Source organism: Dipodomys spectabilis, unplaced genomic scaffold (assembly GCF_019054845.1).
Source record: "Dipodomys spectabilis isolate Male_0828 unplaced genomic scaffold, ASM1905484v1 ptg000258l, whole genome shotgun sequence".
Lineage (NCBI taxonomy): Eukaryota > Metazoa > Chordata > Mammalia > Rodentia > Heteromyidae > Dipodomys > Dipodomys spectabilis.
Window position 1 is genome coordinate 872972 of NW_024870935.1, and position 17619 is coordinate 890590.

A 17619-nucleotide genomic window follows, 5' to 3' on the forward strand; every position below is an offset into this window, starting at 1 on the left:
AAACTGAAATCGGAAGTGAATTCTCTATTTCATTTTTCTTCTTAAAGCCATATTCTGCATTTTAGGGGGACATATTGGAAAGGAACTTGTACAATGTTTGTTTATGTAGAAGAAAAGAGGATCCAAGGGCCAGAACGTCTTTCCATCTAATCAGTTTAAAAAAGGAAAAAGGAAAAGAAAAAAGGAAGCAACCAAACACAAATCATCCACATTTTAAAGGCTCTTTGGACTTTGAAGGAAAGTTGTAACCACACCACATGGCTCACAGATTGGTGGCATCTTTTTGTCAGTGTCTGAGCCGGGACACCTCGCCGGCAGACCACTTCTTTGCAAACAGTTAAGGGGCTCACCAGACAAAATATGGCTTTAAACTGTATACATCTTCAGGCCAGCACTTACCACACGAATTCAGACAAATCTTTTCTGAGTATCGAGAAGCAATGCTAAGCCTTACTTACATTTTCCAGTTTTTTCTTTTAAATTACTATTAGTTATCATTATTATTTCTCACCATGAAAAAATCAGCTTTCCGCCCACCCCCTCCCTTCCCTAACTCCCTCCCTCCCCCACCCCACCCATAAAAATCGCACTCTGACAGTCTAGTGAAAACCATTGCAAAATCCATACGGGGCATGCACAATTGCAGCATTGTCGTAAATGATTTCTTGCTCTACTAGAAAAAGTTACATTGTCGTAAGGTAACAAAACAGTTCTTTTGTGCTTTTCAATTTCTTTGTTATTTTTTTCTTTTTTTTTTCTTTTTCTCTTCTCTTAGAATGTTTAGTGATGACTGATGACGGGTTTCTTGGTGCACGGTTACAATGTACAAGTGAAATGAATATGATTTGCATTGTTAAGGCATCCAATCTGCTGGTTTATATTTATGTGAGAGACAGAGGAAATATACAAGCAGACTTAAGAAAGAAAGTATGTTCACTGATTTCTATGAACTTGCTCCCCCCACCCCGAAATTTAATGCACAAAATGTGTCACTCCAAGGGGAGAGATTCCATGCATATTAATAGAGTAAAACAGCATTAATTTTTTGTAAGTTTCCAAAGCAAAGGATACATTTTTTTTAGTCTACAGAACTAAATACTACAAGAATAATATGCTACTATTTTTTTTGCCATATATTGGAAAAAACTTCTTAACTTACAAATAATACAAAAATAGACAATGGCTTTTGGGTGGAAATAAAAAAACTGAAGCATGGTTTAAAACAATACTAAAAATAACTAGAAATGAAATGTTTAAAAATCACATTGAAACAGCTAATACAACTGTAGATGAGCAAACAAATACACACTTTTCACATAGCAAACATACACAATAAAATAAACTGGAGGGTGGGAAGAAGAGGAGAAAGGGGAAAAGCAATTTACAAATTCCAAAGATAAATACATTATTTATATGGATATTTTACAAAAATCCCCATTAAAACAAAAAGCCTTTTAATTAACTTCGCAAGTAAGTGCAAGCTAAAGGTAGTGAGCTTTGTTTTTTTTCCTTTGCAGTAAAATCTTTTTTTTTGTGAGATTGAAAAACCATGTTAAGACATTAAAATGTATAAATAGAACAACTTTGGCAAAAAAAAATCACAAAAAAATCTACAGTATTTATAACTACATACAAAAACACAAAAGGAAAAAGCAAAGGGGGAAAAATCTCAGGCAATGCATCCTCAGAGCCTCGCTGCATCTTTACCGTTCATTCTTTAAGAACACTTCCTAGATGAGCAAAGCTTCCCACAGAACAGAAAACAATGTATGAGGGGTCCCATCCTTCTTTTCCTTCCCTCTGGTTAATTCCACAGCTTTCCACTGGTGACCGCATCTGGGTGTTAGAAAGGGTAAGATCCTACTGCTGGAGACCCTGTGGTGAGCTGGAGCCTTGTGGGTTGATTTTACTTTATCTGTTTGAGTATGAGTGTGAAGTTCAGTATGTGGGATTCTAGGTAGGGTGAGTAAACTTTAATCTTGAAAATGGAGGCATGTAGGTGGGATTTTGGCTTGATCACTGGAGAACAACAGTGGAGTTTTGTGCCTGGACCATGTCCTGTGAAATCTCCAAGGTGACTGGTCTGCAGCAGGGTGCTACCAAGCTCTCAAGAGGCTACTGGCTTCAGAAGAAGTTGACATAAGGAAAAGAGAGGATGTACTGAGTTTAAATATGCAGTTTTAGCAATCTGTCTAGAGGCACTGGATTTTTAATTTTTTTATTTTTATTTTTTGAGTAGAAGGGAAAAGATGTGATCACTTAACATCACCTTTGAACTTTCCAGGCTGCATTTATTTACAGCTACTTAAGACAACGTTACAAAAGAGAGGAACAAGCTTGCTCTGCTAAGGGAGGGCGGGTGGAAATGCGGTCTGAACTAATTACCACTGATATGCTTTAAGGCGCAAAAGCCCACCCTTAGTTCTCTAAAAAAATCTAACTGGCATTCCTATTCTGTCCCATACAAGCTTTTTTTTCTTCCTTCCTTCCTTCCTTCCTTCCTTCCTTCCTTCCTTTCTTTCTTTTCCTTTTTTCTTTTTTTTTCTTTTTTACTTTTTTGTAAATATCACCACCTCATTCTCCCTTTACACAGCTTTAAAAACATCATAAATTAAAACATGGAGTCTTATTTATAGTGTCCCTTGTTTATAGCTTTATGGTTTATAAAAGACAAATGATGCAGAGTTAGGCTTTTGAAAAAGAGAGAGAAGGAAAAAAAAGTGGAGTTGCTTTTATCAATACAGAATAAATATATCACTCCCAAATACTTGGGAGGGACAACTCTAACCAACACCCTGCCCTTGCACACCCTTGCCAATTTCAGTATTTGCAAGGTCGGTGATTTTTGTTCGTTTAAAAATCTGCAGTTATTGTGACTCCTCTTAAAAAGGCCTGAGTTAAAAGTTCCGCTCTGGGACTTGGATCAGATTATTCTCCTCGCTGTCTCCAAATCCAACCTCTTCATTAATAAAATTCTTCAAGGCAATTCTTTCACATCGGGGGAACGATCATTCCAGATATCGCTAGGGAAAGAAAAGATACAAGTCAATGGTTTTTCCATGCAAACAGCTACACTGAGAAAAAAAAAAAAACATTAAAAAAAAAAGACACCCACACATGACTATGCTGATTGAATATTAACCACACGTGTGCTTGCGTCTCCTCGGGAAAGAAGTTTTGGCATGAAATATACATCTGCTTTATTAGAAATGATATCAGCTTGTGGATAGGCCTCTAATGGAACAGCATATCCTAAACATTCCTCTGAATCTGACTTCAATTTTGCAAACCTAACTAGAAAGCTGCATAGTTGGAATACCACTGGGAAAGTTGAAGCCTGGAACCTTGCAAAATAGTGAGAATTTTCTGCTTGTCACTCTGCCTTGCTGCCTCTTTGTATCCCAAATATAAAATAATTGGCACCTTACCAGTGCCAGCAATGTCTACCAGCCAAATAAACAACCACCGCCACCACCACCACAAAAACGTAGCAGCTCACAGCCCTCCCGATGCTCCGTGTTTACAGGAAAACAGCAAGAGAGAAGTTGTTCATTTGTCATCTGAGGGCCTCCCCTGCTCCCCAAGCCCTGTCCTGCAGGAAAGGGCAGCCATGGTAGGCATTGTTCATTGGGAAGATGAAGTTAGGAAAAAGCAAAGAGTAGTAGCAAGGTAGGAAGAGAAGACACATCCGCATGAAAATCTCAACTATCTTCCCTACCACTGCTTTGCTAAACATTTCTGGGATAATCTGCCTATGAGCCATAGACAATTGGAGCCTAGCAAACTGGGGTGACGTGCTTATGGTGAGTCAAGATCTTACAAAGAGTTTGGAAGCCACATAATATCAGAACTGCTTCCCAATACCTACATGGGGGGGGGGGCGGGTTTCTCCTCAGACCTCCACGGCCTTAGCTAGAGCCCCCAGCCCCATCAGAACACCCAAGGTCCAAAAGCAGTCCTGCCTGGCAAGTAATTAGCCCGGGTTCTGCTCCTAGGAGGGAGCTAACCCACCCTTTCTGCTCAGTGATATGGGTGACAATGATATGTGTTCCGTTAAGCTTCCCTGGGCTGTCTCCTGTCTCTCATATTAAATAGGCCATGCATTTCATATGGCCTATTTCCTAAGGTGGGTGGAAGGGGTCAGGGGAGAGCCACAAGACAACTAATACAACGTGCCAACGTTGGGATAAGTCAAGACAAGAATCAGAAGCCAAACATTAGAAGCAGGACCCATTTGGACTCTTAGTGAAGGCACTGAGAAAAAGTCACTGCTTTCTTTTTAGTGGCAAGTTTAAGTTTAAATTAATGTTCTTGTTAGTGATGACTGTCTCTAGAAAGTAGCACTCATCTATCAGCCGTTGTGTCTGGAAAAATGCGCCTTTAAAAAATAATAAAATTTAATTTTTTTTAAAAAAAGCACTTGTGGAAATCCTGCAGTGGGCACTGGAGAGGCCAGTGGAGCCCTGGGGCCCACGCCCCTCCCCCACCAGCCCCGCCATTTGAGATTCAATTAAAAGAAAAACCCAAAAGTATTTTCCCAAACACTTTTTCCGTTAATTTTTAAACCCATCTGTATTCACAAGGAAATTCAATCCACATGTTTCTGATTCATTTACACGTAAATCATCCAAATGCTGTTTTGCAAGAGCTGTTTTGCAGTCCAAAAGCTCCTGGAGTCCTTTCCTAAGACCTCCTAAGCCTTTTTTTTTTTCTTAGAAACAGGAAGCTGTCTTTGGCCAAATTCAGACCAACTTAACAAGCCCCCCTCACCCCAAGATCTGGGATCAGTTGGAAAAGTAGTCCCCGAAGATCTTGTTGAGCTGGGAATTTCACTGAACTGGAGATGCGTGAGTGTGTGATTCCAGCCTGCACTTGAGAATCCAAGGGTGTGAGGCCCCAAAGACAGGAGGGCCAGACCGCCCCCACCCCACCCGCAGTGCGACAGCCCAGGGCCTCTTCATCCAGGCTCCTGGAGGAGCAGAAAGCCTATGGCCAAGACTAGTCTTCTCTCTCTACCAGTGCTCTCATTAAGGACAGCCCCCTTAGGACAGCAGTGTGACTCAGGCAATGTCTATGTGATTCAAAGCAAAGTAACAGTGCTTCTGCTCTCCACCTCCTGCTGCGTTGGTCCATGAATCTCTCCCTCCTCCTCATTCATCAGTTGAGCCCTGAAAGCACCCCTTTGGATGGCCAGAATTGAAAAAAAAGTCTAGGCAGTATATTTCAGTATTCTGGATAATTTGTTAGATTAATTGGATTAAGCCTGCACCTAGAGCCCCATGTAAGTCCATCACAAAGCTCACTGATGTGGGCACGTGGTGGTGGCAGGAATGGCAAACTTCACAAGAGCCTCAGCCGGGCACGTGGCAGAGAGGGGGACCAGGCATGCCTTCTCCCGAAGAGCAGGAACTGGACAGCCCAGAATGCCACCACACCGAATGCCCGTGCAGCCATGGGGACTTCTGAATTGTTTGAAGAGAAACCGGAGGTCAAGATTTTTTCCAATCACATAATAGCTTAATTTCTACATGGCAAATAATGCATGTTAAAAAACAAGTAGGGGCCTCAGGCAGGGTCTTGATGCCCCTTGGCGCACAGACTTAAGAGTTCAATGGAAACCACTGGCCCCACACGTGCCTCCACCCAGAATTTGTCAGGGGGTAACCATGCCCTAAAGTGCAAAACTCCAAAGACAGCACATTCCAGGGAAGACCACCGGGTGTGGCCCCTGAGTGCAGCCACTTGGAGAGAGGCCTTTCCGTAGAGCTCTCTGCACGACAGGCCTGGAGCTCTTGGTTTAAGCGCGGCTTCACTTGTTGCTGTGCGGCAATCTTCAGATTAATTAAGTGGGTGAGAGGGATGGGCATCTGAGGCCCACCGTGTTCCAGAAACGCGGCTGACTTGCCCAGTAAGATTCCCAGGACGCCACCACACCCCCAGAGCCTCAAGCCAAGACATCACAAGACTGGTGGCTCTGTGACCCACATTCCCTACCAGAAGCCCCCAAAGTGACTGGCTTAAATGGTAATGCAGTTTTCATTAGAGTTTCTACATTTTGATAAGAACAAAAAAAAAAAATGGGACAATTTTGCAGAACTAGAAGTAGAGGTCTTCTACAGGTGTGTGTGTGTGTGTGTGCGTGTGTGTGTGCGCGCGCGCGCGTGCGTGCGTGCACGTGCATGAATGAATGATGAGCTTACTGGGTGAGAGACATACTGCACAGGCTCGGCACAGCAGTCCCACAGGATTGGCTACTACCCTGCCTGGATCTAGAGTGGAGAGAACAAGTCTCTGACTATGTCCTCTTTCTGGAAAGCCCTACAGGCCTTTTGTCTGCCTAGCCCGTCCAGGACAAGGTAAGGACCAGAGTCACATCAGAGGGGGTTCCAGTCCCATGTAACTCTGCCCCTAAGACTGCCAGTCCTGACTAAGGAAGTCCTCTGAGAGATGACAAGTATGGGCCTGCATTCTGAGGGGACAAAAGCTGTAAGAAGAGAGAGGACATTCCTATGGACCAGGGATGAGCAAAGTTGGTGACACGGTCTTTGGCCTATGAAAACCAGCATACCTGGGTCTTTGGCCTATGAAAACCAGCATACCTGGGGAGCCTGCAATAGTAATTATCAATGATTTTATCTGTGTAAGAGTGGAAGGAAGCCTTCTCTGCATCTTTCAGTTCAAAGGACTTCCACCTTTCCTCAAATTTGTTCTGTGCTGTTTAATTGGCCTTAACCTGTCGGGGAGAACTCGGTAGGGGACTAAGTTCAGCAGAGGGAGTGGGGTACAATTGGTGCTTTATATCCATAGGTTCATCTGCAGAGTCAACCAAGCACAGATCAAAAATCTCACACAGGGCACTATGTTAAGCACAGCTAAAATGTTGATCTCATAGAAGCAGAGAGCACAGTGGTAGTTACCAGAGCTGCGAAGGGTGTGGAGGGAAGAAGCAAAAGGATGGCTTACGGGGCACAGGGCTTTGGATGTCCTAACAAAGACATAGTAAACATCTGAGACAGCTACCCAGTTATTCCGACCAGAGTATGACACACTGTATATACATGCTTATCACTATGCATAATTCTCAGTATTAGTTTTGTTAAGGGTCAAATATTTTTGAAACGAAAAGCAGTTGGTTCTGTGCTGAACACAGACTTTCTGCTTGTCCATTATTTCCTAAACAATGCAGTAATGCAACTATTTACTTAACATTTAGTTATTTAAAGTCATAGGGAGATGTGTGAAGGTTATGTGCACATGCTGTACCATTTTCCCGATAGGACTTGAGGATCCATGGGTTTTGGTTTCCACAGGGATCCTGAATTCATTCTCTGGAGATGAGGGAGGGATGAGCACAGTCATTTTTGTTTTGCTGAATGACGGCTCAGTGTCGTTAGTAAATTTATGTACATTGTGGCTCCCCAAGATGGCAGTCCAGTAAGTACCATTTCTAAATTAGTTTTCACTGTTTGAACAGAACATCTAGTGAGGCTCTTAGAGTGATGATGCCTTTGTCCTAAAAACAAAACAAAACAAGCAACAAAAAATAATACCTCTGGCCAATTTCCAAGGGTCTGTTTCTACTGGGAGACAAAGCTAGTTAGAATCACAGTAGAGCCAGAGGATTTAGAAATGTTCCAAGAAGGATGGAGCTCATGACTGCAGAGTAAAGACTTCATTTTTCGGACTTTGCTCTGCTTCTTGGTTCCTGGGCTCCAGGTTGCTGCACTGCCTACTCAGCACGCACGACATCCAGCCACACCTGCCTCCTTTTGTTCTTTGTGCTTACAATGTCCTGTTCCTCCATCTGTCTGGGCTATGGTCCCACTTGCCTGTCATCTGGGTGCGTGCATCTCAATGTAGCTTCTACCACGAAGCTGTCTGGTATCTGCCTAATCCTTCCTTCCTCTCCACTTCACATCTGGGGGCTGAACCTTTCCCAGGCACATCTGCCTTTGGTGTCCTTACTCTCTGAATACTGGGAAAGTGCTCAAGCTTGGGATTTTGTAGTCCACCTGAGACTTAACCCAAAGCCTTGAACACCATAGCGCAATGGAGTAGAGTGAATGTGTGGGGTTTGCTGTCTGTCAGCTGAGTAACTCTGGATGAGCCGCCTCAGCCCACATTCTCAGTCTGTACACCTGTCAAGCTGGGACACATACAGCACATCAGGGGCAGTAGGGAGAAACATATGGACAGTGCAGAGGCTCAGCTGGGAATAAGCCTCCCACCCTGCTGGTGTGAGCGCCTCACCATCATGTGATGACCTCATGGCATCACGTGATGGCCTCGTGACATTAAATGGGACTATAGGGTGTATTTGCTAGGCTGCAGGCAAAGAGGTTGCTAAAGGAGTAGTCTTAAAAAAAGAAAACCAATGATGTACAATTAGCAGAGTGGTTGGTAGTTGCAGGTAAATAGGCCTTTAAGATATTTAGAGTCTAAATGTGTCCCCTCTAATCTTGTTTAACCAAGTCTTCCAATGTCACTTGCCCTGCCTTAATGATCACAGTTATGAACTTCCCTGGTCCCAGTAAGTATGTGCCACTGTCGTACTGAAAAAAAGGAGGAAGGCACAATAAAAAAAAAAGGAGGAAGGGGAGGAACAAAACAGAGCACCTCATCCTGATTCCACAACACACCTAGGTCCCTTTTAGTGATAGAAGTGCTGTTTAGAATGTTAAAGACCAAGAGTTCTAGAAGCTCAGTCAAAATGTCTCATCTGGTGCTAAGACTAAGTTCCCCATGTCCTGATGGAGACTGGATTTTTTTTCTTTTTGCAGAGGTAGGGGTGGGTAGTAGTAGAAATATAAGGACAGAAATACTTGTACTTATGCAGTACAGGGGGTACTGAGCAAACAAAATATCCCCTTATTCCCTGTGGGCCACACTCAATATCAGAACATGGGGTAGAGGAGAGCCCAGAAAGGATCTCCTCCACTCACGTCTAATTGAAAGGGAAGGCAGCAAAGCCAGCAGTAAAATGTCCCCGAGCTAGACACCAAGGCCACTGAGCGCTGCGCCTGCCTGGGGCAGCCAAGGAGCAGAGCCTCAGCTGCAGACCAGGGAGCTGGGAGCTGGGACACTCTACACTCTTGACGTCTATAGGTTACAGCTGTCTTGAAAAAGCCTCGGGGGCCAAATGCACCATGTCACGTGCCTCCACCTTGAAGCTGCGCATCAGGGCCACGTGCTTCCGTCACCAGCTCTTCCTAAGCCCCATGCCATGAAGGCCTCAGGCCTCCGGATGACACTCTGCACACCTGCTTTTCTTCCTGAACACAACCCCTTGGGTGTTCATCCCACCACCCCCATTTTACCTTGTTCCTGAGGTCAAATGGACGTTTAATCAGGCTCAAGACTGGCAACCCAGGGTGGGTACTAGAAGGAGAGTGGCGTGGCGAGGGAGGGGATGGGGGGGTGAATATGGTCAGTGTATTTTGAGAACCTATGGAACTTTTCCAAGAAGCGGGGAGGTAGCGTGATGGAGTAGATGGGTTTGATGCGGGTATGTGGTCTTGCATAAATGACATCAGAAGAAAGCCCCTTGTACAATTGATACATGCTTTAAAAGTGAGAGAAAGGAATGGACATACCTGATCTCCCTGTATTATCATTCCTTACTCTGTGGATGCGTATTCCTTCTCTCCAGTGTGATGGCTGAGGTGTGAAGGGAAGGGGACAAGGCTTTACTTGCCCCTGCAAAGGAGCCCCTGGCGTGAATGGGTGGCTGTCTCCGTGGAGCAGGCCATGCCCTAACATGTCTGCGTTGACTCATGCAGAGATGTACAGCTGGACAGCTTTTCTTGTCCCTCTAAAAAGATGCATGGGCTAGTGGGCATCAGCACGAGGGCTTCCTGGGCTGGGTGCCACCTGGCTGGGCCAGGCAGATGTGCCTGCAGGTTTCTGAGGGGTCGAAAGGCCCTGCTGGAGGTGGGCAGCATGGGGCTTAGGCTCTGAACTGATGTTTAGGTTCAGCTTTGGCTGAACATCTCTATATGCTGTGTGACCTTAAGCTAACTGATTCCTGATTTTCCTTCTATGCAGAGGGCAGCGTATAGACCTTATGCGACCCCACAGGTTTGGGGGAGAACTGATGCAGGCTTACAGCAGTGTGAAGCGTCCAGCTCCAAGGGGGCGTGTACAAATATAACTATGCATGCACTTATCTATCAGAAATAGGAGTCCTTTCAGGACTTCTAGGCCCTCTTAGCTGACCCATGCGCGTAACATGCTGGCATGAAGGTGAGACACTGAGGAGAGCCATGCAGGGCACGGGGGATGGGCACAGCCCTCCGTGGTTGGCATTCACCTCCACCCTTGGCTGGTTCTATGGCGGGAATTCACTTCCCGAAGCTCTGGCTGCTCTATGCGGACAGTGATGATGCTAATGGCTCCCACACTTCATCAGGAGATTGTGAGGAATGAACAGAGCCCCTCCACGCTCAGCACAGCACCTCACACGACACTGTTCATGTCAATAAATGGTGGCCGATTATCTTATTGATCTTAGTTACCTGCCAGATGCCTTAGAAACCCAGTGGATGTCCTTTTTACCCTCTGTGAGTAACTCAGTGCTTGGGAGAGGGAAAGAGGGGATGAATTTTTGAGCTCGATTTTGGCACCAGCTTTTGCCAGGCAGCAGCTATGGGGAGCCAAGCAGTTTCTCCACCTCATCTTCTGTAAGGCAGGGACTGGGAGTAGCACCACAAGGCTCTGCCGTGTGGCTGCAGTGAGGTCATGCAGGCTGACGCCACTTCACGGATTAGCATGCAGCAAGAATGTGAGAAACGGTGGACTCATGTCTGAAGGGTGGGGTTCCTTTTCTTTGAAGAATGTAAAGTCCATCGCAAAGCTTGATGACTCTAGTTATTTTCCATATTTTCATATAAGCCAGATTCCAGTGGTATTCTAGGGTTTTTGGTTTTGTGTAGTAAGTCTTTGGTCTTTGGTGTGCCATGCCTTAACCTCAGGGCCGCGATGGGGCTGCGGGATGCCCTCTCATCATCATCCCCACACACATTCACTCTGACTCAGGCAACATGAAGGGGAAGCTGAATGACATACTTCAAGAGAAGGCCAGTCCTGGGAGAGACCCTGTAATGGAGTCCACAAAAGACTGGCCTGATAATGGTGACATCAGGGAATGAGAGAGGAGAAACCTTAATCCTAAGCAAATCCTGGGCCTGAGCAGAATTGCTAGAGTTGGAAAGAGGACTTCTTGGCAACTTGAGCATGGTAGGCAAACACAGGGCTGATGGTTAGAACCAAGGGGAGGGAGAAACACAAGGGAAAGGGAGAAGAAGGGAGAATGGAGTGGGAGGGCCCAAGGCCGGGCCCTCAGCCACAGTGACTCCTCCGGGCAGTCATACTGAGTCTCACGGCTGTGGGCCTGGGGCTTACCTTGCAGGCTGTTCCCATTGGTGCTGGTGCAGGTGGGAGGCGGGGAGGTCTGGGGTCTGACGACAGGCGCAAAAGCACTCTTCTGTTTCACGGCGGAGACCATGTTGGCTGGTGAGAAGGAGAAGATGCCCGAGGAGCTGCTGCAGTTGGAAGGGAGGCTTGTGGAGGAGGCCATGGTGGGGCTGGATGGCACAACTGAGAACAATGGGAAAGGAGATGAGGAGGCTGATCCAACCCTTCCCGGCTGCCCTGGGCGAGGCCGAGGCCCAGGCAGGACCCTGTCACCACCCTCGTGGTGATTTAGTCCTAGCATGTGCTGCCATTCTCGGTTGGTAATCTGCACATTTGCTGCGGGTCTACGGTGTACCCAGAAGCGTGCTAGGGACTGGAATCGTTTGATCTGTGATTATCCTGAAGAAGTTCCTTTGTGAGCACAATACATCTCTCTCAGTGTCTGCCATCTCAGCATCCTTCCTCTGTCTCTCCGCCCCCACCCCTCTCCTCAGCTGACCGCAGGAGGGACTAGAATCACAGACAGCAATTTGTATCCTAAGAAATCTTCCCTTCTATTCAGCAACACCCAAACCAAACACACCAAGCCTGGGATGAATAGCACAGAGCACACAGCTGCCATCTTCCTGAGTTTTCCAGGCAAGGACATAAGTGTACAGTATGCTCTTTTCAGGACGGAGCAGTACAGAGTGCGGTCAGCTCTGGGAAGGCAAGAAAGGAAACCAGAGAAGGCTTCACAGAACATTCTAGATTGGGCCTAAACTGTGGTTCTAAGCAGTAGGTCTGGGGGGCGGGGGGAAGGAGGCGTGCTTCAGAGGGTACAGTGCTGGTGGTGGATTGAGAGGTGTGAGGAGGAAGGTGAGTTCAAGGCAAGGTCAGGATCCCAACGTGGGGGCGCTGTGGTGTGTCCGTTGATTTTGGAGAGGCTCTGTCCCGCATTTACCACCCCCTCCCCCATGTCTGTCATCAAAGCAGGAGACTAGGAGCCCTACGCAAGTGCTCAGAGTCGGATAGTGAGGTGGATGCAGATTGCAGTGATGGGAGACCGTTGGCATCTCCGGGAAGGAAAAGGAGCTGCCTGGGGATGTGGAGGAGCTGGGCAGTGTGGCCATGGTCCTGTCTGCCAGGCTTTCGCCTCTTGGTTGCTTCAGGAGACAGATTTTGCACGCACCATGCCAAGCCTAATGTTTTCATACACTCACTTTCTATTTCCTCCATTTCCTGAAGAAAATTATGAATCCTCTCCAACGGTTTCCAAGGACTTAATTCAAATCCAGGGCACTTCCTTCTACTTTATTACATCTCATATTATTTAATAAACATTCTATATGCTTTCTCATACACCACAGTCTTCACCTATTTTTCGCCTTGTCATTAGCAAAGCCACCTGAAGTCAGAGGTTTCTTCATACCTGAGCCAACTGACCCTCAGAAAGTAGCTGAGCAAATTACCCCAAGTCCAATGTTCTTTCCACTTATCCATCACCCTGTGAGGGATGCAAAAGCCCCCTGCATGCGAACCCACCCAGTCCCAGAGTTGCTGGGTGGCCTAATCCTTGGCCTCCTGGCTTTGGAAAACTGGCAGCATGGGACTAAATCAGTCATCGGGAGCAGTTGCCCTGGGGGGGGGGGGGGGAAGGGGGGGTGGAGAGATCACCCTGATAATCAGCCCAAAAGGCGCCCTGTCCAAACGCAGGGAACGCTTCATGGAGCAGAACACAGAGCCGCCACCTCAGAATTTCCCCAAAACATTTTCTAAACTGTACTTTTTCTTTTAATGAGGCTAGCATTTTTATACATCTCTTAGGATTTGTAAATGTGAAAATACGCTCAATAATAACACACATTTAAATTGCAAAACCTCCTGCACTGGAGGTTTGATTTTTAAATATTCCTAGACTTGAAATTCTGCTGCTTCACTGAGGAAAGCAATTAATCTCGTTGGCAAATGCGATCATTATGTGTATTTAGAGTTGGGGCGTTTGGGGGGTGGCTAACAGAGAGAGGGGTAAAATATACCAGCAGCTCCATTTATTATAACGTTATTAGTTATCAGCCCCATACCAGAAAGTGTGTCCACCAGTAAAATATCTTATTTTATTTTTTTTAATTCTGTTGGAATTTTTCAACATGAGTGGTTTATGAATAATTAAATATTACAGAAGCAAAAATTCAAATCAGCTGGGCTTTGTGTTTATTGTTTTATTTGCATTTATGCAGATAAAACCGTCCCATCTGAGGGCCTGTTTGAGAATTTAATACTATATTTGTGAGCACTGAGGAAATCAATTAATGGAAATTAAATGTTCAGGTCTCACAGTCTGACAGATGCAATCTCAGGCCCAAGTCGCTGGGTATCTGAATGGGCTTGGGAAGGCGAAAAATCCAAGCCCCTAAATTGGATTGCAACCATACAGCAATTAGTTTATTGATTTAATTAAGAATGCCACCTTTTAATTTTCAGGTCATGATTGAAACATTTTCTGATTGAATAGATGAATATTAAAATGATAGATCTATGAGAAACAATCTTTCGATAAATCAAAATCAAATAGGAAACTGACCTCAGACGCTTATTCTCTTGAGCACAGACACATAATGTATGCATACCGTTTGGGGCAATTTTAAATGCTCAGCTAACTCACTGCTGAGTGCAAACCAGAAAGGTAGAAATGTAGAATTTATTTTACCCTACACAGAAATTTCATCCAGCAAGGTTTCTGAATAACTATTTTGAAGGCCAACAGTGACCTTTCCCCCTTCAAAGGATTACCTCATCCTACATTTCTAGCCTGGAAGACAACATTATCTTTTACAGTTTTTAGCTAAGGCACTTTTTAAAAACTCATGCATACTCTTTCATGTAACATCTTTGGTCCCTCTACAAACACCTCTGAGTTTGGACACATTTGACATAGAGGAGAGACCGCATAGCATCCCATCTGACTGGGTTATCTGTGAAAGTCCTCAGAGGAAACCTAAGTGACCCCACGTGCTGACCCGGGCCACCCTTTCGATGTACGTATTAATATATAAAGATGTCATTTTATTGAGGCTCTTTCAATATGTTCTAAACATTGAACCCAATCAAATCCTTTAAGCTGAACTTCCTTAAGACAGGGACAAGATACAAAAAGGGTATTTATTTGGGTCTTTGTGTGTTTTATATTGCTAGAAAAAGCAGTGTGTATTTTGATAATGTTGAGGGTTTGTTTGTTTTTTTTTAAAGAATAAACAATAGTCATAGAGGGATTTCTAAAGGAGGATTTTAATGTTTTCGACTGTGGCTTCTATTATAGTATGCCGCGGTCACTTCCTTTCCTTCCTCGATAAAGTTATGGCTTAGATTTCTTTTTTTATTTTTGTCGGTCGTGGGGCTTGAACTCTGGGCCTGGGCGCTGTCCCTCAGCATTCTACCACTTGAGCCAGAGCACCACTTCTGGTTTTCTGGTGGTTTATTGGAGATAAGAGTCTAGTGGACTTTCCTGCCCGGTCTGGCTTTGGACCGAGATCCTCAGATCTCAGTCTCCTGAGTAGCTAGGATTACAGGCGTGAGCCACCGGTGCCTGGCTAGGACTCAGATTTCTGAGCATGCATCTCCTGTGCAAGGCCTCAGGACAAGTCCTTGTGAGCAAGGCCTGCTGCTTGCCTCCCGGCTCTGGGTGGGTGAGTACTGGTCCCTTCTCCTTCGTCCAGGTGAGAAACATGGGACTGGCAGAGGAAGTGAACTGCCCAGGGACTGGTCCAAGCTGGCAGCCCACACCCCTGCATTGCCGTCTGCCCCCAAGCATAGGTTCTTGTGACTACTCTTGATGCCAGCCAGGTTCTGACTGTTGGGGAGGCGTGGGGGGCTAGCAGCAGTAGAGACTGCTGCTGGGGGGGATGCTGTGCGGCAGCGGTCGGGGGCAGGACCTCGCAGGCCGGGCTCCTCAGACAGCACGGTCGGTCCGCGGGGCCTGCAGCCTGCGCTGGGCTCCTCAGGAAAGCGGGACGGACACACACAGCTACTTACTGGCATAGGGTGAGTTGGCAGCTGAGCCGTTGAGGAAGGTTGGGGAGCCCCCCAGATTGGACATGGCAGCAGAGCCGTATCCGTTCATGCTTGTGGTGACAGAGTTATAGTTGGTCTGCTGAGGGGTGGTACTCGGCACGTACCCGTGTGGCGACACGCTGCTTGAGTTACGGGTGAAACCTGAGGGTGGGGGCAAAACCCAGGGTGAGGGTGGCGTTGGGATGGCAGACGGGAGGCTGGGAGACCGGAAGTGTCCGGTCCACGGCCCCTCGAGGCAAGCCAGAGGGAGGGGGCCTGTGATTCATGAGTACAGGTTGTTGGGACTAGCTCTATGATTAAAATAGGGAGCGAGCAAAAGACACATTTCTGAGGGGGTCATAAATACTTAGCAGGGCTGTGAGAGGCAGCAATGCAGCGACTATAAATTACCATTTGGGAGCAGAAATAAATCCCAATCTAAGAGATGTACCCTGGAGGTAACAGGTCCCTATTCCCTGGGCAAGAATGATGGGCCTTGGGCCCTCAGAACTTTAATTCCAACCCTCTTTGTGCTCCGTCATTCATGGTTTATAGTGGACAGTCAAACAGAGAGATGGCTGAACACATGCACCCTTCCATGAGGACGTCCAGACCTCAAGACTAGAAACAAAAGCCTACGGCAACATGTGATAACACACAAACTAGAGATCGCCCCTTTGGCAGAGTAGCCACCGAGGCCAATAAACGGGTGGAGGAGGAAGCGTGAGATTGGGCAGGGGGCAGGGACGGAGGGGGAGGGGAGCCGGTTCCTGACCCTGATTAGTGGCTTGGGAGGCCTCCGACACGTTCACGGCCAGCTGTCCACTGAAGGAGTTCACACCCATCATCCCTGCGTGGACCGAGGTGTTGGCGAGGGCTGGGAGTTGGTTGTGATTCCGAGGAACGCTGTACAGGGCCTCTGCGATGTCGGCCGCCCTCTTCAGAATGATTTCCTAAAAAGATAGCAAATGAATACCCCTTCAGGTGTCCCCCCCCTACTCAAATAGAGCTGACTGTGGCCCAGGCACCCTGCTGAGATCGCTCAGTGGCTCGCTGTGTCCTACAAGCACACCTGTGAGGCTAGCATCATCATTTGCTATGCTGAGGAAACTGAGGCTCAGGAAGGCAAAGACCTCACTTAAGGAGAAAGCTGAGATGCATTCATGCCATGCATTTGGCCCTTAAGTCCATTCTAGTGGGCATATGAGCCACCATAGTGAGTGCCTTCTCTGCCAGCAGGAACTCTGAGGTTCACGTGTGGGAGAAAGCATCTTGCGCAGGGGCAGGAGGCTGCATCCATAGCTCCTGCTGGGATTAAGGACAGACTGTTAAGGTGCCAACCTGGGCTCCGAGTCTCAGCGGGACCTTGTCCCTTCCACACAAACTCAGAGGACATGTAAAGGCCGAAGGATTTCTCAGATTCCATTTCCTAAGCAATCTGAGTTCTATACCCAGAGTTCCTCCATGAAATAGAGGTGTTCATTCTGGCCTCATCGTATATTTTGGAAGAAGTCATTAACACAACTCTCTTCTTCATTTATGAAGGACATTCCTGTAGAGATGAGTTTTAAGTGTCGTACTTTTTCCAGGAAGGGAAAATGAGTCAATAGGAAAGGGAATAAAAGATTCACCAAGAGGGAAAGAGGGGCTAGCCCTGCAGTGTGCCGCGCCTGCCTTCCTCATGCAGGGCTTCGGGAGTTCTTAGGCTTCCTCGTGCCGCGCCCTTCGGCGGAGGAAGTTCAGGCTAGAGGCGGCTGGCTCACCTGGTTGTTGTGCGGCATCCCGTACAGCGCTTCCACCAGATCGGCAGCCCTTTTGAGGATCACTTCCTGTCAAGAGAAAAGCAGATACAGTCCTCTGAGTGTCATTATCTTGTCCGCGTGGCCACCATCCCTTGCCAAGACAGAGCTGTAAATGTCATAGCTTGGGGGACCCCCCAGAATGTGCTAAATCACCAATTTATCCTTGTTCACATATACACTTAATCAAGTCAAAAGGTGAACATTGTTGGTGCTGAAAGATAAAATACATCACTCAATAGTATGCCACAGGCACGATAAAGCACTCATATGTTTATTGCTGAATACGATTCTGAGGTCATTTACTAGATTGCCACAATCGATGTCATTTGGTGCATGGTATGAATCTCTAAGATGTGTTTATTTTGCCCTTAATTGC

The 17619-nt window shown here is 46.5% G+C and overlaps 1 protein-coding gene across 4 annotated transcripts in view; it reads right to left on the reverse strand.

The window, feature by feature from the left end:
* Nucleotides 1–732: 732 nt before the first annotated feature.
* Ebf1 (EBF transcription factor 1) overlaps nucleotides 733–17619 on the reverse strand; it is a 389509-nt gene continuing 372622 nt past the window's right edge. For all 4 annotated transcript variants that reach the window (XM_042699578.1, XM_042699577.1, XM_042699576.1 and 1 more), the window contains exons 12-16: nucleotides 17205–17270; nucleotides 16217–16394; nucleotides 15424–15603; nucleotides 11401–11595; nucleotides 733–3023 (exon numbers count right to left, since the gene is read on the reverse strand). In XM_042699578.1, the coding sequence (XP_042555512.1) occupies nucleotides 2992–3023; nucleotides 11401–11595; nucleotides 15424–15603; nucleotides 16217–16394; nucleotides 17205–17270 (651 nt within the window). In that variant the 3' untranslated portion in view covers nucleotides 733–2991. The remainder of the gene's footprint in view (nucleotides 3024–11400; nucleotides 11596–15423; nucleotides 15604–16216; nucleotides 16395–17204; nucleotides 17271–17619) is intronic.